Genomic DNA, 23,057 nt, shown 5'->3' with positions numbered 1-23,057 from the left:
CACCTTTAGTTATCAATATTTAAGTCTCTGAGGAAGTAACCTCTTATTTTCTGTATTGTTTTTTGTTGTCTGTCTTTGAAAGACAACATATCAATTAGAATATGAAGAAAAAACATTAAATATGAAAAGATACTTGGGAAAGGAGCAGGGAGGGAGGAATGAGAAAAGGGTGATCAATGGAAACTAAGTTACAGGAGCAAGAAGTTCTGGTGGGCTATTATTGTACAGGAAGATGAATATAAATAACTGTAATGAACTGTACATTTTTAAAAGGTAGAAGAAAGTATATTAAAAGCTGTCACCATCAAATAATGATAAATGAGGAGATAGATATGTTTAATCTGATTTAAACATTATACAATATATACATGTATAAATATGTCATCCTGTTAATATATACAAATTTTATATTTTTTATTTACCAGTTAAAATATACTTAAAATGAAAAAAGTAACACTAAACCTAATATTTAATTCTGAATCATTAATACCTTGAAATTTGGTCCTGCTTATTAATATTTATTAAAATTATAAATGTAAGTTTTATTGTGTTGAGAAATATATACAGTTGTTGCCACTTATTACTAATACTTAAGTTGCTGGACTTGCTTTCTTCAAATGAATATATTTAGTGTCCTTAAAAATCCATCCTCTGTTTTTAAACTCATGTGTTTTCAAAAGATAAATACCCTTAACAAAATAATATTGTTTTTGTATTGCTCTGAGGATAATAGTAATATAGTCTGTTTAATTATATAGAATCTGTTGCTCTCATAATTTTTGGTTAAACACATGCCAAATATCTTTTAAACCACATTTTAGAATTATATAGTTTAGTACACTCCACAATATCTAGATAAAATAAAAGGCAGCTATGGGTAAATATGTCTGGATGATGATAATGATGCCGATGCTGATGATGACGATTTTAGTCAATGAATTCAAATCAATTTTAGAGTGATTTCATAATAAGTCCTTAGCCTCTTCAGAAAATACAAAATTAAAAATAATGGGGTCCCAAATAGAAAGAGAATATTTCATGCTTGTATAAATATATCAAAATGGATTCTACTGTCTTTATAACTAAAAAAAGAATAAATCAATAAATTTTTAAAAAGGGCTATTAGTGAAAAGTGACTTATAGCTGCTAGTAGAACTTAAAATCTTTTTTGACCTAAGAGGAAACACTGCCTTCAAATATCATTTACTGAAAGATTATATATATGGCAGAACAAAAATGAACAAGAGTTTTGTGAAACATTTATTTTCGTAGTTAAAAATGAAAGTTTATATACCTTATATATGTGTGTGTATGTTTGTGTGTATATATATATATATGTTTGTTTTACACAACTATGTATATATGCTCTCTGGTTAGAGTCTAGTTTCCTGTTTTGGTCATGGTAGAAAAGTTTATTTAGCTTTCTATATGGACAGCAATGATTTCAAGTTTTGAAAAACATGGAGCTTCCTAGGTCAAGATGTTTATTATTTCAGTGAGTTAGTAGTAGAAATAGAAGAGAGGAGAAACAAATTCTCACGTAATATTCATGGTTGAAATCCCAGTTTCTTTTGTTATTTAAGCTGTTTTTCTCTTTGTAAGGAAATAAGAAAACTAGTCAGTAGACTGGATTACTTCCAACTCTTTGTAATTGGAAAAAGTTATAACCCAAATTCCAAATTGTTTTACCTGTATGACTCTATACTGGAAATACTATTTGATATTTTGCTTGCAGGTTTACCTTAGAAAGTTCTAAAGATTTTATAAATCTCATTTAGTTCCTTGTACATTCTTATGTATGTGAATTATATTTATCTCCATTTAATCATTTATTAAATATTTATTGAACACCTTAATAATTGTTCAGAACAGGGGTAAGCAGCAGTCCAAAAGAATGAATTTTTTCTTGCTGTTATGAAGTTTATTGTCTAAACAGTTATTTCATTAACTATTATTATTATGTTAAGCTCCATAGATAAAAAAGCATAGTGTGTATAAGAGCATAAGGAGACACCTAACCTTGTTTGGGTGTCCAGGCAGGTTTCTTGAAGAAGTGACTTCTGAAGTGAATTCTGAGGACATTTATCTATATCGCTTAAAGATACAAATCATCCCCAGCGGTTCAGGAGGCTGAGGCAGAAGGATTGCAAGTTCCAAAGCCAGCCTCAGTAATGGTGCAGCGCTAAGCAACTCAGTGAGATTCTGCCTCTAAATAAAATACAAAAACTGGATTGGGGATGTGGTTCAGTGGTTGAATGCCCCCGAGTTTGATCTCTGGTACCAAAACCAACAACAACAAAAAGATACAAATCATTTTATGAGCACAGTAGGAAACAGGTAATCAAAATACAATGCAAACTACAAATTATTGATCAATGACATTATTTCTAACTTTACTTATAAATAACCTTAACTTTGTAACAACCATTTTTGTTACAACAACAACAAAAAAAGTTGGTAAGATCCCTGCAAGTAATAAGCTAATAGTTCTTTTCTGTATAAACTGAAACTAAACAGAACCAAACACCAAGAGAACTGAGGGCATTTTAAAGTGATTTGTTGATCCTTACAAGGAGAGTCCAGAGGATCGTTGACATCCTTTGCTCTATTTGCAGGTTTAAAATCCTTTTTTTTAATGAGTTATTGTCTAGCCAATAATTAGGGAGTTTTTTTTGTGAGTCCCACTTGGCTTCTGTCTTTCTATAAATGCCAGGTAATATTAAAAGAAAAGCACCATTCCTTTCATTTGTAATATTTCTAAACAAATGGTTCAATGAGAAATGAAAAATGCCACATTTACTGTACTCAAATTGAGATATATATATATATATATATATATATATATATATATATAGTAAGACATGAATGAAAATATAGAACATTCATATCTTATGAAAATACATTTTCACACATGCATATGTGTGTATAGATATGGATCTCTCTTATTTGCAAACACAGCTGCTCTATTGGTAAAAGCAAACACCTATGTCCTTCTGTCATAGTTTAGAGCATTGATTTAGAGTCCATTTGATCAGGTCTTGACTTTGCTATTGTTAACAGCTATGTGAACTTAGATCATTACCTCATCCAACCTAATCTAAATCTAAAATATGTGCAGGCTTCCTACTATGCAGACTTGTCCTGAAAGTTTGTTGAGATAATCGTATAGAACCTACAGCACAGTCCTAACTGTATATACAAGTTTACATCCATTTCTGACTTATTCCAGATGCTAAATACCCAGGGAGAACTTTAATGCTAAGGATAGGGTAAGGAATTTGAACACATTTGTGTTTATTTTTATCTTACAGAGCCCACTGTACTAAACTGACTACAACTTGACAAACTCAGGATACTTATGCCTTATAATTACACAAAATACAACCTTTCACCCTTAACTGCATCAGGTTCCATGTTTTGACACAAAATTTGAGTATAATTTTGGGAAACAAAAAAATAATGAATGAAAGGTTTTGTTCACTACCTTCATCAATGCCAGTTTTTACAAAAAATCTATATTAAGTAATTAAAATAATAAAAGTTTAGAATGACAAAAATTATTTTTTAGTATTTTTGTTTTCTTTTACGTAAGAATTTGCAAATGTATTACATTAAAAGTTGCAAATGTACTAAGATCTGCTTTGCCACCTAGTGGATAAAGGAACTTCACTCATGAAATTTTAAGTTTTATTGAAGTTTCCTGCCTCCCTCCCTCCTTCCCGCTATCCCTTTTTAACCTGCCTGTCACCTTTCCCCTCTTCTTCCTTCCTTTTCTTTTTTGTTTAACTTTATTACTTTCTAATCATCCATTGTTTTTTCATTTTTTACTCTTTATTGGTAAAATCTATTGAGACAGAGTACACTTATTAATACCAGCAGTTATATCTCTTTTATCTTTGTTTTTCTAGCACAGTGCCCCACAAATATTAGGTGAGGTGTTGAGAAAATATTTGTTTTGACTGCATTGTGTGCATCAAAACAAAGTAGGGTCAAATAAGGCCATGCAACTATCCAGGAACTAAAGTGAGATTTCTAAAGCATTTTGGCTTTTCATTTCTACAGAAAAAGGTTTGCCATGTAACCCAATGAGAGGTAGAATTGTAGTAACCATTACTTTGATATGTCTTTAAATTTTGGCTTCCTTCAGACCACCACCACCTACCAACACAGAGGCCGAGGGTCTGGATTATACTCATTTTACAAACCAGCATAATTCTACCCGCCATTTCTCAAAATCGGATTCCTCTCATAAAGGTAAGAAGAGTGTATATGGTCAGGTTTTGAATTTTTTTTTTTTAATAAACCCTTTGTTAAATTGGAAAATCAAATGATATCTTCTGATTACTAGAGTGGAAAGTAAGTTCTTTCTGTAGTAGATCATCGTGTTGTTCTTTATTACAACATACACACACACAAAAATGCAAAAAATAAAAAAAAGCACCTTAAATTGAGTGCAAATGTTTCTGTGTCTCTGCATTTTCCTCCAGAGCTCATCCATTCAACAGATTCCTAAAGGGTTATCATGACCACATTAAGATTTGTTGGACTGCTTTCTCTACATAGATAGAGCATTTGTAATCCCAGAATCTAAAATGTGAAACTTTTTTGAGTGTTGATATGGTATTCAAAAAGTTTTGAATTTTTGGAGCATTTTAGATTTTATATTTTTAAACTAGATTTTCTTGGCTAATAAAGTCTATACAGGTATTCCCAAATCTGAAAACCTCTAAAATCTGAAACAGGTCTGGTCCCAAGCATTTTTGATAAGAGATGCTCAACTTGTATTGACTGTTATTTCTCTTCTGCCCATGACTGTATTAATTAGGTTTTAAATAAGCATACATATGTACCATATAAAATTTTATGCAAAAAAAGGTGGAGTAAAGAAAATGCAGAAAAATAAGAGCATCTAAATTGGAGTAAGCCATTAAAATGGTTGTATTTAGTAATTGATTGTATATTTCAAGGATATGCATTCACTTACATGAATTTTTTGGTAGTTGTAATTTCAAATAATAAAAAGGTAGTTTGTTATATATTAACTTCCTCATCTGCAGAATAGAGGCAATCTAAATATTTGATTCAGAGTTGTCAAAGTTGTCATGTAAAATAAAATACATGCAAGAAGTTTGTAGATTCAATGGACTTTTTAAACATTGAATTTTATCAATTGACAGAATTAATTTGTACCTACAATTTTTTAAGGTTTCTTAGATGATATTTTTTGTTATCCTTTTCCAAAGTTAATTGTAGTCTTCCCACATTTCTTTAAGTTACTGTTTCAACTGTCATTAAAGAAAAATATCTCTTTACAGATGACTTTGTTTCTTTTTTTTTCTAAACTAATTAAATCAGAATGTCCTGGTAAAGAGTGCTAGACATTTGCATTTTTAAAAGCTTCCTTTCCCCCATTCTGATATTCATCCAATTTTGAGAGTAAGACAAAATACATTTAAAAGATATTGGATATTATAAATGTCTTTATCAAAACAACACCTTCATCACAGTTTCCATCAATTAAATACATTTAAAAGATATTGGATATTATAAATGTCTTTATCAAAACAACACCTTCATCACAGTTTCCATCAATTAAATACATTTAAAAGATATTGGATATTATAAATGTCTTTATCAAAACAACACCTTCATCACAGTTTCCATCAATTGGTGGCATTTTTATCATCCTTGATTTAACTAAAAGTTGTTCATATTTCTCTTTTTCAAATTATACATGCATCACTTGGGGGGGTGCCTCATTGTCTTTGACACATATTTTGTGCATAATGTTAAAATAACACAATAACTCTCTGGATATGAATATTTTATAATCAAGAGCAAAGCAAAGAGGACCCTCTTGAAATAAAGATAAATTATCTTGCTTGGGCAAGGAGAAAAAATGAGTTTCAGAGATTTTTTTCCCTTAATTTTGTTTCTTTTTCCCTCCCCAGGTTTCCATTACAAGCAGTAAAAAAATTTAAAAACCTAGGAATCTGCCTTGAAAATGGACTCACTGTAGCAAATATTACTGGATAATACAGAATTCATCCCACATTTATTATTTTCTGCCTGTTTGCATTCCTGGGATTTTTTTCTCAAGTGTTTTTCTGACTGTAAATGATTTCAATTCATTTCAAATATTTTGGTTATTTTCCATCACTTGGGCAGTATAAGAAAATGCAGCTTCTGAATATTAGCCACCTTTGTGCTGGATATACTTCCTGAGATATAGTATTTAAGGGAATTATAAGATGCCATTTTGTTTGGTATGTATGGAGTATTGGTTATCTAGGGATGAAGCTTTAGTTAGCAGTTAGAATTATATGGAGATAAATAATCAGAGTGAAAAATGACATTTGGATGCAATGCAAAATAAGAGTATAAGAAGCAGCTTTTTGGTGCATTAGTGTGTGATGTTTTTGAAGGACAGGGCCTTTGCTTTTTATTTTCTTTGGGAAAATAAAAAAGTCATAATTACAAAGTATTTAAAAGAGAGACATCTGGAGAATTTGAAAAATGTTATTCTGAATACATGGACCATAGAGGTTTTTTGTACCCTTTTAGGCCCTCTTGGGAAAACTGGCCTAGACACCATTTTTTAACACTGTGCGGATGTTTTCTTAGTAGCAAGGCTTTCTGAGGCCCCTGGGCAGTGGACCCTTTATTTACAAAAACTTAATTCTCTGAAACTTTAACTTGGGTTGTGCAGTCAGCTGAAAGTGAAAACCTTTATATCCCGTCCTTGTTTTACATTCACTTGTAGAGCCAAGGGAAATTAAATTGGAAGTTGATTGCATAAGTGATGTCAATATCTCTGGCTGTAGATCGAAGGTTCTCTTTCTTCTTTAAAAGACAGCAGTATTTGTTGGCCATGTCTCAGTAACGTTTTGTGCACCTGTCAATAATTAAATTAATTCAACTTGATGTTGAATTTGATAGTGTTTTTTTTTAAATCCAAGAGTTTGACTCTTCATATTTATAAAGGGGCATTAGTGGGCCTTGTATTACTTTGTAGAAGATCTTTAGGCCCCTCTTCAAGATATTCAGTGTCTTTGTCTAGTAACTGATTCATAAAATATGTTTATTTACCCATAATACTTAGTTAACATAAGTGGCAATCAATCTATATATTTATATACAATAATTTCCATTACTTGACTTGCTCTTCTTTTTTATTGTGTTGCATTTCAATAGTGTTTCTTTAGGAATGAAATATATAGGTGACTAAAGAAAAAGTTGTTAATCACCCTACTGGGAACTACCTTCTTTTTGCCTTATCTTTTCAGATGGTCTTTAAAGTTGGGCAGTATCAGGAAGCTATTTAGAGCAGATTCTCAGTATATTTGAATATCTCATTTTGAGAAAGATAATTACTTTCATAAAGTTTTTATATTATAGGAACTTGAGTATAACGTACCTGAAATTTAAGTTTTAGGCATATGGTAACCTGGAAAGAAGAAAAAAAAAAACTTAAGGGATATAGTCATTTTAGAGAAATGGAGGAAAGGGAAGATAACAGGATTTTGAATATGGTGAAGTGAAGTGAATATAGAAAAATCTTCATGTAGAGAAGGGGAGAGAAAATGGAAGTCTAGCCTTAAGTCAAATTCCGTAGTGGTTTCAATATCCAGATTAGCCTTGTTGACTTAAAATAATGCTATATTTTTTCTTTTTCTGCCCTGTGGTTTTGCTTCGTGTTTAAAATATTTTAATGGTAACTTTAAAGAAAAACAGCAATTGTATTTTTATTTGATATCAACTTAGGCAAATGGGCAACATCATTTGCCATATTTTAATTTTATAAATGTTTATTTTTCTATCTCATACAATGATCAATTTCGATTTAAAAATTCTACATTTATTCTGTTTCTCATGTATGTCATTCATTCATATTTATTATTGTAAAATGTTAACTGAACGTACTTTAGTCAAAAAAATGTTAGGCCATTTAACACTTAACCAGAGTGCTGTTTGTTTTAGCTGTCTTAGTGAGCAAAGGTGATATAGCCCTTGTGACAGCCAATTCATCAGTATTGAAAATTTGTTACTTTGTTTTTTAGGTTTTTTAAAGATTAGTCTTTGAAATATTCTGTCTTTATTTAATTTTTTTGTAAAGCAAACAATTTTTAAGAGTTTCTGTAATTATTTACCAGTGAATAAGGAGATAGAAATCTAATTCTCCCAATTATATCCTCATTCTTTCTCATTCAAATAATGTAATGATTATCTTTGAGATTATAGAGGCAATTAACAACTGTCTGTTAATGAACTGCCAGACATTCCTCACTGTGTTCTCTTTTTACGATGTCATTTTTATGTAAATGTGTAAGCATTTTACACTTTTTTTTATGTTCCTGCCACTGGAACACATGCAATTTAATTTTTAGGCCCCAATGTATTACGTTTTAATGTTGTGATGTAAATGAATACTTCCGATCTTGGGAAAACCTTTGTTTCTAGATTTCTGTTCTCTGGAAGCCAGATCCCATTAACCCCAATATTGCTGAATGAGTACAATATGTTATGGAGCCTTATCTTTCACTCTCATTCCCTACCTTTTTGTAAATTGTTACCTGGTAGAGGGGTTAGATAATGGTCACATTAAATGCTCTGACTTAAAAAAAAAAAAAAAAATTGACTCCAGTGTGCAAGCCACTGTTAGACATAATTATTTTGTTTGGAGGCTAGATAGTTGTTTTACCTGCTGTAAAAGAACATTGAAATTTTTAGAAAGTGATTTTTACATACTGCTGAATTACTATTTCTTAAATAACTTCACAATACCTGGTGGCATACTAATTGAACTGCAACTCCCCACAGCTAAATATATATATATATATATATATATATATATATTTTGATTATAGACAAACATCTAAATTAGAAAAGAAAGATATGTATAAGTGCTTCCAGGAGTAAAATCTTTTCAGAATGGTATGAATGGTATGAGCTCCTTAGGTCTAGTTCAACATATGCTAAAATTCATGACCTTGGGCCTTATATTCTGTTGAACCATTCTAGAAAATTCTGAACCCAACCCGTTTCCCTCTTGTTTGATGTGGCTGGAGAAAGAACTAGGTAATGCATTAATTAAAAATTATTGACAGCTCTCCATCCCTTTCTCTCAGAATGTGTTAGTATACAAATAAGTATCTTTAAACTGATAATTATTTTTCTTTATCAAATATTTTCTAAATTTGTCTTGTGCCAAATCAGGAATACCTACTATTATATGGTGCATTCAGTTTACCACATGAGTGGTTAACATTTTAGGGCCTTGATTTTTGTTTAATTTGTTGCCTTTAATGTAATAGTTACTTTGGGAAATATCAAGAAGATTGATTACTCAGTGATGATTGTTTTGGAACATAATTATGATTATTGGTTAAGATTTAGAGCCTAATAAAGGAGTGAGACTCCTCTTATAGCTAGAAGGACTGAGAACAGAATAAAGTGAAGTCAAAGGCTTTTTCCCTTTTGAGGGGGATAGCATTTGTGTAAGGAGTATTAACATTGAAAGAGTACACTGTTCATGTAGATTTCACTGTATATAGTGTGCCATATTCTGATAGCATAGGATTTTTAGAAGTATTCATAAAAAAATCAAATCTTTCAGAAAAAAATGAAAAGATTTTTAAAGTACATACTACGTCCCTTACTTACTGCTCATAGTCAGAGAAGTGACTCTAAAACAGTCCCATTTTCTCTCATATCTGTTGGTGCCTGTGTGTCTTAAAGCCATACTTGCTTTTCTTACTGTTGATAGAGTACATTTTCCTTCTTCGCCTATGGTAGGTAATATGGGCAGAGAAGGGAACTATAGACTGTCCTATTAATGCTGCATGGCGTACAATGTCATCCAAATTCTTGGTGGAAGAATCTTTTTTTATCCATGATGATATGTAACACTATTAAAGGGATGAACCCAGAGGCTGTTGTTGCTCTTAGCATATAACAAGTGTCATCAGAAATGGCTAAAATTTATTCTAGAAAAGTTAAGAAGGTAGGAGTAAATTGGTAAAATTTTAATACTACAGAGTCGCTTTTCTGATGTATCCTGCACTTCATATCAGCAATGTCTATGAGGAGCAGTATTGCCTTAAATTAGTTTGACCCTGACTGAGCTTAGTGTACTTCTATATGTGATTAGTGGTCAACTGTTAATTGAGATACAAAATTCATAGTTGATCTCTAAGCATCCTTGTCATTGAGACTTTGGATCTTCTTTCCCACTGTGCTGTGGCTGACGTGACACTGAATTCAGTCCACTAAAATAGCAGAGACATGACCAAAAACACAAAAGGAGGGGGAGAGATTCCTGACCAGATCCTTCAAACCTGATAATCACTTTCTGAATAATTGAGAGTTTACTGTCCTCCTATTTGGTGGTAACCGTGTAGAAGATATTTCCGAAAGTTCTGTTGTGCTATGAAGACATTCAGGTTGTTTGTAAGATTTTTACCATTACTTTTGTGTACTGAAATGCTTACCATAAACACCAACACCCCCCCCCCCAAAAAAAAAAAAAACAATAAACAAAAAACAGAGTAGACATTTACTAGAAATGGAGATTTTCTAATCTGAAGAAAATTAACCAGGAGACCTTTCACTATGATAAGAATTATGAGAATTGACAATGGAGTGGTTTCTACAGTTTCTACTTGATACCATAAACTAACACAATCATGTAAGTAATCATGTTAACTTGTGGAAATATCTAGCCTAAAAGCCATTCTTTTTCCCATATGAATACTTCCTACTAACATATTCCTGATAGGATTAATATGCTTCTGTGTATTCTCAGCAAAGTATAAAATAATTTTTCTCTCTTTAAATAACTTTTCATAGCATAGTGATTTCAGCTTTCAGATCAGAGCAGGATTAATTGTGCAACTTAGCGCCTGCCGGGGTCCTGCCCCAGCAGGGTCCAGGGGGTCCTGAAGGATGAGTGGCATCTGCGCAAGGGATGAGACAAGGAGTCCTTTCATTGGAGCAATCTCCAGAGAGAGAGAGAGAGCTGTCAGCTGCTTTCTCTCTGTCTCCTTTTATTCTATTTTTTTCTTATCATTATGGGTACAGAATTATTAATAAAATGCATCAATTTACAATTTCCAGGATTTGACATTTCCTTATTTAACAGAAGCCAAACTACATAACCAGACTCTCTCTCCTAACCAATCAGTAATCTCTTAAGTTTAAAACACACCTGTACTTAAGATCCCATCTAAAAGTCCCCTTATAAAAATCTTATAATATATTCTAAAAGCATCTAAAAATGTCTACATTTATTCTCATAAAACTGGTTGAGCTGCTTTCTCAGAGAGTTTCCATTTTCCTTAGTCAAAGTACAGCAGTTCCTTACTAATCTTTAACTAAAGGGCAGGCTCTGTATGTAATTCCCCTGCCGCTAACATTAACTATGCTTATCATAAATCCTTATGTAAAGTAAAGGAGGGTCTATTAGAAGGAAAATATATTTTTACTAACCTTTTCTCCCCTGAATGAATACTATAACCAATCTTTAATTAAATAGGCTACATATGGTGGGTTCCATGCGATAGGCATGATAACTATCTGCTTAGACTTGAGAGATGGAAGACATGAACTTGGATTCTTAGTTGATATAATCAATTGTGGTGCCTAGAGTTCCTGTAACATTTCCCAGAATGATTGTTGATATTTTTCTGTTTTGTCCTCAATGTCCTGAGAGATAGTAAAACAGCCTTTAAGTCATGAACCACCTGCTATATTCTTGACCATCTAGAATTTAAAGTATACTCATGTCTTCTGTCAGGTTGAATATAAAATAAACAGTCCCAATTACATAAAAAAGGGTCTCATGGTTTTGGTTTCCCACAAGTGTGACCTTGCCAAACACTTGTCCTCCTCACTGTGACCTTGTCAAGACAGTGGGAGGTGGAACACCTTCACCAAGTGCCTATTATTCCTTGCTGAGGTTCAAATATAAAGAATAAAAGAATTGAAAGACAGGGTTTGAAAAAAAAAAAAAGAGCAGGCAGGGATTGAGAACAGTGATGAGAAGATAGTTGAGAGACTATGCTATGATAGGCCACATTTTTGTTGCAGTTAATTTCAGACCATAATTGCTAAAATATTTTCTAGCTCTTAAATTTGGTTAGAGAGTTTTAGTTATCAGAAGTTTTGTACTTCTGATTGATTTGGTTTCTGAAATTCCCATAGGCTTTAACTTTAGCCTTTGCAGTAAACTGAAAATCAAATGCCCTTTCTCAGAAGTAGCTATATTTCTCATCTGCCTCATCCAGACAACCAGTATTCATGTCATGAAACACTGTAAATAATAATATGGTTCGGTGGGGAAATCACATATAAAAATAATGTTCCAAAATGAGAATTCTCTGTAATATGGAGTTTCTCCTAAGAATTCATCCTGGCCCAATATATATTTTGAAAAGGTACTGAACTAGAAAGAACAAGAGACTGCTCATAAATCAGGTTGCTCAGGAAATTTGAGGAGATATTGTCATTTGTCTTATAATTTGGAAAAGTCATTTCTTGAGAGAGACTACATAGTGTGAGGCACTTAAGATTTTTTTTTCAGAACCCTTTTGATATTCAGAGTGTGGGTATATTTATGAAACAAAGTCAATGTTATCTCAAGTGCTCATCAGTTGATAGGCAAGCCTGAGGCAAAAGCAGGTTTGAAATAGCTGTTAACAAAGCTGAACAGAGCCTTGGTAAAATAGAGTTACCTGTCTAAGGACAGAAAACAAAAGACCAACTCAAACCACATGCCTATCTAGAGAAACTGTGAGGGACACTTTGTGGATGCCTTAAGGTGACCTGTGGTGGGTACTGGTGGGTATGTATGTGCCCACCTGAACTAGGCTGATGGAAACAGTCTATTTCAATTCACTTTCATACAGCACAAATTGTTCCTGCTCATAACCTCACTGAGGACGTTGAGAAACATGGTGCTGGTTCCTTTCCTGTGTCTTGGAAGGTTGAGTTGGTCAACATCATCAAGGCATTCCAGTGCTCAGGCCTTCCTGGGATACCACTTGTATATCTACATTACTTCATCTATGCAAGCTTGTGTTTTCATGATTTGTATTTTACACCTTATGTCCCATTTGTTTCTTCCAACATCAGGTTTAACATTGATGTTATGACTAATTTTCAAACCAAAGTATTGTAGAAGTATGTGTGCTTTGTTTTCCTGGATGGTTTGACTGAGATAAACAACAATCTTGTCCTTCTCTTAATAAAGTCATCCATTTGTTAAATCAATAATCTCTGTCTCATGTTTTCTTTACTGCAAGCAAGCACTGGAAGCTATAGAATTTGTTTGTTTTCTTCTTCTTTACAAAATAATCCGAATATAATTTTAATACTAATAAATTTTCTTTTATTCCACTTCCGTCTACTCTTAGAACATATATAACATTATAATGATGCACAGTGCGTTGAAATTCTCAACAGATATTCCTAAGTATCAGAAAAAAAAAAAAAAAACAGAAAAAGCAGGTAAGTGGAGTTTCACACAATAATTCTAATGACTCCTAAGTCCCCAAGATTACAACCACTCTGCACTCTGATGCGTTGTTGACACTCAAGTGGACTTTGAGAAAATGAACATTAACAGCTTCTACATATTAGTAGTTTGCTTTTATTAAGGCTATTCCTTTATCTTATTTATTTATATAGGATAGTCATAAAGGAAGAAACTGATTCTCCAGAAATTTGGCAGAAATCTTAGATACTATTTTCACTTATTATTGACTAAGTTGCCTGGAGCATATCCTCTTGGCTTTAGTTTATTCTCTGACAAATATGCTGGGGAACCTAAATGATCTCTGTAGTCACTACCAGATCCTAAGGTACTCCAGTGATATGCAGTTTTTATGTAGTTGAACAATGTTGTTCTTTTGATTTGAAACATTGCTCTCTAAAACAATTACTAGATGAAATTGCTAGTGAAAGAGGACACAATAAAGCCAACTAAAAAGTAAGTTATGGGCTGGGGATGTGGCTCAAGTGGTAGCGTACTCGCCTGGCATGCGCGGGGCGCTGGGTTCGATCCTCAGCACCACATTAAAAAAATAAAGATGTTGTGTCCACCAAAAACTTAAAAAAAATGAATATTAAAAAATTCTCTCTCTCTCTGTCTTTAAAAAAAAAAGTAGGTTAAGTAAGGCAGCCTCTTTAATCATGGTAGGAGGTGCTCGCTGTGATAAGCTGGTTTTGCGGAGTATGACTGAGTTTGAATGTCAGGCTATCACCATGTGTGGAGAGGTGGAATACCAGAAAGCCCTTCCTTTAATCAAAAGCCATTAGAACAGTATCCACTTCCCACACCTTAGAAATTTTAGAGAAGACCCTGTACTACTGAAAATCCTTGGGGTTGAGATTTCAAGATAATTTTCCTTACGTTTTAAGGGGTAGAAATTTCACTTTTCCCCACCCCATTGTATATGGGTATTATGCTATAAGGAGCAGACACAAAGTACAAAAAGAGAAAACAGTCTATTACAGAAAAGAAGTAAAGATATCTGGTCCTAGTCCATGTTTTGCCATGAATGTGCTTTAAGAATCGGGATATCATTGATCCTGTCTCCTGTTTTTCAGTACTTACATAAGCGCTCCTTCAGATAAGTCCTAGGATTCCAGATAGGCTGGTTTTCTTTAAAATGTTGCCAGGAAGAGAGCAGCTTCATTCTGCTTTCGCCCTCTATGGGATGGAATGCTGCAGAAACTTCCTAGGCATTTCCCTGGAAAGCCTCATTCCTGGTCTTGTGTTCTCAACTGCACTGTTATACTTCCAGCTTCAGACCCAGCAGATTTTCATTAACTTGTATGTATTCCTTTAGGCAAAATCTTTCTATTTTATCTCTAAGCATCAGACTTGAGCTTCCTTTATCAGATGGTCTTTCAGTGTTCATGAAACTCTTCTAGACTTTTCTTGCTGTTCTCTCAAAACGCACTTAGTTGTCCTAGCAATTCCTTAGACTAATCATGCAGCTTTAGTTCAGTTGTGTCAATCATGGCATGCCCTTAATTATACATTCTTAATTACTTAGTGTCATTACTTACCTGATCTTTGTATCACTACCAGTGCTGTCAGTGCCTGATTGAAGCCTTTCCTGCTCACCTGCCAGCTTTATGCTCTCAAATCCCTGACTAGGCCAGAGGGACCCTCAGACACAGAACTGGGATATGTATGTATCTGCAGGTAAATCTGTCACTGACCTTAACGCTGTATGGTATATACAAGTGACACTTGACTTTCCTGGCCTAGAAAGACAGCAGTGCTTATTAGTTTTTCCTTTTATGGATCATGCTTGGATGTTGAGTGTAGGAACTCTATAGAGCCCTAAAACCCGAAGATTTTTTTTTTCAGAAAGTTTTGTAGTTTTGTATTTAAGTCCTTAGTATATTTTTTAGTTAATTTTTGTATGATTTTTGAGAGTTAGGTAAAGCTTATTGTTTCAACTGGATATTCATTCACTCCTGCCCTATATATCTTTTTTCTCTACAATTATTATTAGTGCATTAGTTGTACATAATAGTAGGATTTGTTGTTCCTGCCCTATATTTTGAACAGGCTTTCCTCCATTGAATTGCCTGCCTTTGCACCTTTATTAAAAATCAGTTGTGTGTTTTGTGTGGTATTTTCTGAGTATTCTGTTCTATTGATCTATTTCTATCCCTCTTCCAATATCACTTAGTCATGATGATTAAAGCTATCTACAGGTTGAACATCTTTAAACCAAAAATCTGTCATTTGAAATGTTCTAAAATCCAAAAGCTTTTGAGCACCAACATGGCACTATAAGTGGGAAATTGTACACTGTGAAACTTTTTTTATGCGCAAAACTATTTGAAATATTATATAAAATTACCTTTAAGTATGTGTTTTAAAATACATATGAAACATAAACATTTCAGATTTAGATTTGGGTCTCATCCCTAAGATATCTCATTATGCATATGTAAATTCCAAAATCTGAAAAAAATGCAAGCAGAAATACTTTTGATTCCAAGCATTTCAGATAAGGAATAATCAACCTCTAGTAAGTCTTGAAACAGAAAAAACTCACTCCCTTGCAATTTATTATTTTTCAAAATTATTTTAGATATTCTAGTTCCTTTGCCTTAGCTCGTCAATTTTAGAATAATTTTGTATACATTTATAAAATATCTGGGAAATTGAAAGGAATTGCTTTAAAACTCTACATCAACTTGAGGGAAACTGACACCTTTACTATTACACCTTCCAATCCATGACCATGCTATGTGTCTCCATCTATTTACAGTTTCACTGATTTAAGTAAGCATTTTATAGTTCTTGGCATGTATTTGCTGAATTTGTTCTATTAGATCTATTTCCTTTCTTTTTTTTTGTGATTGTAGATGGTATTATATTGTGTCCACAAACTCATTGCTAAAAAACTGATTTTTTTGTATATTTACCTTGCATCTCTGACTTTTCTGAGCTCTTTTATTATGTGACTTTTCTGAACACATTTACTTTAGTTTTCTAAGAACAATCACATATGGACGATTTTTTTTCCTTCCTTTCCTAACTGTATACCTTCTTTTTGCACTGGCTATAACATCTAGCACTATGCTGAATAAATAAGTGAAAGTAGATGTCCTTAACTTGTTTTCACTCTCAAGGAGCAAGCATTTCTTTTTTGCCATTAAATATAACGATAATTTTTTGATACCTTGTCTCTTGTTTTCTGAGAGTTTTTAATCATAAATATGTGTTGGATTTTATCAAATGATTTGTTTTCTGATTGATGTGATCATATGATTTTTCTTTGCCCTGTTAATATAGTGAATTACTTTGATTTTTATGGAACCAGCTTTGCATCTCTGGTATAAACCTCACTTTGTGAAGATGTATAATTCTTATATATTATTGAAATCTATTTGTTAATGTTAAGAATTTTGGATTTATTTTTGTGAGGGGTATTAGTTTCTAGGTTTTCTTTCTCTTTTTTGTAATTATCTTTGATTAGATTTGGTATTGGTCATAAAATAGAAAATTATTCTTTTTGTTCTTTTTGGGATAAGTTTGAATAGAATTGGTATTTATAAAGTTTTGGCAGAATTTTCCATTGAAGCCATCTGTGCCTGGAGATTTTCTTTTTGGGGGAGTTTTTAAATTACAAATTCAATGTCTTGAGTTGTTACAGGATTATTCAAATAATATATTTTATATTGTCAGTGTTTCTCAAAGAGTTGGACCATTTCATCCAAGGTGTTGAATTTATTCACATAGGGATGTTTGTTGTATTCCTTCATCTTAATGTCTGCAGGATCTGTAGTGATATCTACTATTTCAGTCTTGATAGTGGTTACTATTGTTTTCTCTCTCACTTCCTGATCTTGTCTCAATTTTGTTAACCTTTTCAAGGAAGCAGCTTTTTGTTTATTTTTCTGTTTTTATTTTTCTTGATCTCTGCTTTTTTTTTTTTTATTATTTCCTACTACTTTTCTTTAGGTTTATTTTGTGCCTTTCTAGATTCCTGAAGTGGGGACTTAGATTTGGGGCTTAAGATATTTTTCTTCTTTTCTTTTCTATTTTTTTCTTCTACACTTACTGATAAAAATTTTCCTATTTTTAAGTAGACAATTTGCTACAATTAATTCCCTTTATAATATTAGGAAGTTATCACTATTTCCAAAACTTTTTTTATCTCTCCAAATAGAAACTCCTCACCTGTTAAGTGATAACTCTCCATTGCTTCTCTCCCTACAGCTCCTAGCAACTTCAAATCTACCTTCTGTCTTTTAGATATTTCATATAAATGTAACAAGATAATTTTTCCTTTTATGCATGGCTTGTTTCACATAGAATATTGTTTTTTAAGGTTCATACATTTACCATGAATCAGCAATTGGTTTCTTTTTATGTCTGGACATTTTATCATGTTTTATTAATCTGGTTTTCTAGTTTTCAGTTCATAGGCACTTGATCGTGGTGTTATAATCATCTTTACAGGCTGTTGGATTCAGTTTGCTGATATTGTTGAATATTTTTACATCTGTATGCACATTGATATTGATCTATAATTTTGTTTTTGTCGTAACTTCATCTAGGTTTGTTATCAGGGCAATGATTGCCTCATAGAATGAGTCAGGAATGTTACTTTTAGTTTTTGGAAGAGTTTGAGGGGGATTATTATTCATTCTTTAAATATTTTATAGAATTCGCAAGTAAAACCATTTGGACTTGTGATTTTTATTTTCTGTTGAAATTCTTTCAATTACTGATTCAATCTCTCATTACAAATCTCTTTAGATTGCATATTTCTTGTTGAGTTGATTTAAATGAATTGTCTGTTTCAGGAAGTAACACTTTTATTCTAGGTTATATAATTTATTAATGTATGGTTCCTTATAGTATTCTCTTATTGTTCTTTTTATTTCTGTAAGGATGGTATAATGTTCCTATCTTATTTCTGATTTTGGTTATTCTTTTGTTTGTTTCTTCATCAATCAAAGATTTATCAGTTTTGTCAATCTTTTTAAGAAAAAAATTTTCTGTTCCTTATTTTTATAAAGTCTAATCTTTATTATTTTATGATTTCTGCTAGTTTTCAGCTTTATTTTCTATTTTCTCTAGTTCTTTAAGATATTTTGGTTCCATTCTCATTTCTTTTTTCTCATGTTTTTTGTATTTTCTTTATGGCTACTATAAGTATTACATTTATAATCTTAAAATTATAACAATCTTATTTGAATTGGTACCATTTTCATAGCATATAAACTTTGTTCTTTTTTTGCATTATTATATATTACATTTTAATATATTTTATACCCAATAACATAGATTCAGTTATTTTATATATTTTGACTTTTACATTATGTAGGCTTTTAATAAAGTCATAAATTAAGAATATAATAATCCTAACTTTTATATTGTTCATTTAGTGACAAGTGTCATAGCCTTTTATTTCTTCATATAATTTTGAGTTACTGCTTGATGTCCTTTCATTTCAACCTTGAAGTGTTTCTTATAGGGTAGGTCAGCTTGTGCTTATTTGGGACTGTCTTAATTTTTTCTGATTTTTCGTCTGTATAGAAATCTTGATTGTCATTTTCTTTCAGCACTTTAAAGGTGTCTTCCCACATCTTTCTGGTTTTCATGGTTTCTTATAAGATATTTGTTGTTAATCTTATTGAAGGTCCTTTGTAAATGATAAGTTGCTTTTCTCTTGCTTCTTCAATATTATTTGATTTTTAACAAATTGATTATTATGTTCCTCAGTGTGGATTATCCTACTCTAGAGTTTATTGAGCTCTTTAGATGTGTAGATTCACATCATCCATTATGGTTGAGACAGATATTTTGGAGTTTTGTCTAGTAAATTCCACATCTGGATTTCCTCAAGAATGGTGTTGGTTTATTCATTTTGTTCCTTTGAATGGACCACATTTCCTGTCTCTCTGTGAATCTTGTGACTTATTTTTATGTTTGAAAACTGTACATTTGCATATTATCATTTAGTAACCTGGAAATCACAGGGTTTGCTTTTTCATTTTTATCATTTCTTCTCCTTTACTTCCTTTATTTTTGATTACTGAAGATTTTGGTAATGTCTTTTACAAACTATTTTTCACAGACAGTACATGCCTTGTCATGTGGGTTCATGAAAGTCTTTTTCTTAGCTTTTGTTCTTCTTGGGTTTGATAACGATTTCCTTCAATAACAGAGATTGGGGGCCTCTTTGAGTCTTCACAGATTGTTTCAGCTCAGTAATGGGACCTTCTTCTCTATCACTTAGCCAGATTTTGCTGTGCCCAGAGATCCACCCAAGTGAAAGCTTGAGTTCCTCTGAGGTCTTTTCTGAGGTTCTTTTCCTGGACATGTGCATGGGCTTCTAAATTCTCCTATAAATAGGGGTGCTTTTGATTGCTCTAAATTCTCAGTTATCTCTCCTAGGCCTTCGATTGTGTGTTTGTATGTCTCAATTATAATCTTTTGCCCTGGATGTCTGTATGTCTTCTATCCGAACACCTTGCATTATTCCTTCAGATAGCCCCCAGCTTAGAACAGACATGCAAAACATATTGCAAATAAGATATACATGCTTTTTCATGGACAAGAATTTCCATCCTGGGAAATGGACCACTATCTTTAAGACTACTTCCAAGCCAGGGAGAGGGTGTGCAAGGACAAGTAAATGCCAGAAAGTTCTCCATTACTATTTTATTTTAGAATTTACCTTTCCTTGATTCAGTGTTTACCTATAGGTAGATAGAAGCCTTTGATGGTTTTCCAAAGTTATGACAATGTTAGTTCTGATAGTTTCTTTTGGGTTAGGGGTATTTATTTGTGAGAAGAGAAGCTTGGGCTGCCTACTTGGCCTTTTTGCTGATGCCATTCTTGCTGACTTAAAAAAAAAAAAGAATTTGATTTTATAGATGAACAATAAGAAAAATAGAATACTGAAATTTTGAATTAGCTACAGAAAGGGAGGAAATACATGTGCATAGAAAATGGAGAAACTAGGTATAGAATATTTCTGATTTTGTAGATTTTATATTAGAATTAGGTATTATTCTACATAATTATGACATAAAATTTTTATAACTACATGGCAAAATTTAAGTCAAAGTAAATGAAATAACTGAATCCAATTAGGACTCAATCATATAGAATGGACCTGTTTTTGAATGAACGACTCTATCTGTGTAACTATGTCTTTCTCTCCTCATTTTCTTTGCATATTAAAAAATATTTTAACTTTTTTTCAGCCATTTTTATCCAATGAAAAAGTCCAGAAACAATGAGTAACACAGTTGCAGTGAACATCCTACTTGGGTATACTGTGTTCTTAAAATAATATTTCTTACCAGAAGACAGACCTTCATAGAGAAATGGCTCATTTTAGGTCTGGGATTTAAATGTACAAGATGAACCTGGATAATCTTGTACTGCCATTAACAAAAAAACTGTCAAACACAACTAGGGTCATGTCAAACTGTCCCCAGCCAAAGAGGAGACATTTTGTGCAGGCTTAGAGAAAATAACTACATAGAAATGTGTTTAAATCCATGAATTTATAATGATCTTTATCCCCTCAAAAGTATGATCACCTATAACAGATACTATTTTGAAAACAGATAAATGAGTGGAAACATCAAACATTTATCCTGCTTTTTTTCTTTAAAACAATATATTTCAGAGTAATGAATAGTTGGTGAGTGCTAATTTCCCTTGCTAGAAGTATTTAATTGTTAAATAAAAAGCAATAGAAGATTAGGATCATTTTTACAAGATTTTTTTTTTATAAAAAGGGGAATTAGATATTCTGTACCTCCAAATAGGAGTAACAATACTAACAATAGATTCCCCATGTTTCAAGATTTATCTGCTGATTCATAGGAAGTACAGAGGATGAAGGAACATTTTAAATAGCAATATAAGGTTGTAATCTGCAAAATCCAGACTGTGGAAAACTTTAAAGACAAAATTTTTTCAAAATAATGTATTCTTAAGGAAAAGCAGAGGGAGAGATACAAGTGCTGCTTTAATTGTAAACAAATGGAAAACAAAAATATATAAGATTATTCTGGAATTGTGGATATTTAATACATGAGGATATTACGAATTTGATGTTGGGGCTACGATGTGGCTCAGTGGTAGAGCGCTTGCCTGGAATGTGTAAGGCACTGGGTTCAATCCTCGTCACCATAAAAAAATAAAGGTATTGTTTCCATCTACAACTAATATATATATATATATATATATATATATATATATATATATATATATATATGTAATTTTAAAAATAAGAATTTGAGGTTAATCTTTCAGGTGCAATAATGATATTGGAGTAAGGTTATAACCTAAGGACAAAAGACTTCTTGCATTTCAGAGATAGCCTCTGAAATATTTATAGATGAACAGGTATGTTAATGTGAAGTGAAGGAGATATAGAAAAACCTGGCCATATATGAATCATGAAGGATGGGTAATCAGGTTTCTTGTACTATTTTCTTTTATCATAGATTTGAAAATATTCATAATAAAATTTTTTATGTTTTTTTACTAATTTTTAAAATTTATATGACAGTGGAATGCATTACAATTCATATTACACATAGCACAAATTTTTCATATCTCTGGTTGTATACAAAGTATATTCACACCAACTCATGTCTTCATACATATACTTTAGATAGTGATGTCCATCACATTCCACCATCATTGCTAATCCCCTGGCCCCTCCCTTCCCCTCCTACCCCTCTACCCTATCTAGAGTTTGTCTATTCCTCCCATGCTCCCCCTCCCTACCCCACTATGAATCGGCTTCCTAAAGTTTTTAAATGACAGGGAAATAAATCTTTGAACAAAAACTCAATGAGGAAATCACATTAAAGTGAATGTGCATATATGCTCAGGCAAAAGGAAAATTTTTGGACAAAATGTCAGAAATTCAGAAAGTAATAAATATAAATAAAAATATATGTTGCTACATGAAAATAAATATTGACTTTTTAAAATGATACCTTGTGAATTTAAAATTAAATAAAATACATGAAATGGCTTATAAATTATAAAAAAGTAAATTAAAGTGTACTAAGGTAGTAGTTCTCAATTTTTTTTCATACATGAATCATCTTGGCAAGTTGTAGATTCTGATTAGAAGGCTTGGGGTGGGGCTGGAGATTTTACATTACTATCAAACTTTCAGGTGATTTTTATGCTGCCTATCTAAGAACACATTTTGAGTAGCAAGGGAAAGTTTCTTCACTGACTGGGAATAAGAAAAATACTATTAGGCTCTGAAAGTCATGATTACTATGGTCATCATCACAACTATGAGAAGTAAAACTACCTGTGCTAAAGCAGATTCACTGTGTACTGGTTGCCAGCTTCTTCCAGTGAGACAGAACACTCATCCACAAAGTATACAAAGCAAATTCATAACTTACAGATAGGCATCAAGGGACAATAGAAACCTAGGGTTCATTTATGAGTGGTCTCCCAAGGCTTAGGAAATTTTCCAAAGTAGACAAGTCTTACTTGCATATGCCCCTGTTACATTGCAGCTAAG

At 32.3% G+C, this 23,057-nt stretch overlaps 1 protein-coding gene across 4 annotated transcripts in view; it reads left to right on the top strand.

The window, feature by feature from the left end:
* The window catches only part of CCDC50 (coiled-coil domain containing 50), a 66,304-nt gene extending 53,032 nt beyond the window's left edge, over positions 1–13,272 (top strand). For 3 of the 4 annotated variants that reach the window (XM_081301385.1, XM_081301382.1, XM_081301383.1), the window contains 2 exons: positions 4,148–4,254; positions 12,906–13,272. In XM_081301385.1, coding sequence (XP_081157511.1) covers positions 4,148–4,254; positions 12,906–13,177 — 379 coding nt within the window. In that variant the 3' untranslated portion in view covers positions 13,178–13,272. Of the gene's footprint in view, positions 1–4,147; positions 4,255–5,951; positions 10,510–12,905 lie in introns of those variants that run through there. The other variant, XM_081301384.1, reaches the window with a different exon arrangement.
* The last annotated feature ends 9,785 nt before the right edge of the window (positions 13,273–23,057 follow it).

Source organism: Spermophilus citellus (assembly GCF_964194105.1).
Source record: "Spermophilus citellus genome assembly, chromosome: 7".
In the NCBI taxonomy this organism is placed as follows: Eukaryota; Metazoa; Chordata; class Mammalia; order Rodentia; family Sciuridae; genus Spermophilus; species Spermophilus citellus.
This window is presented reverse-complemented; position numbering and strand designations above follow the sequence as displayed.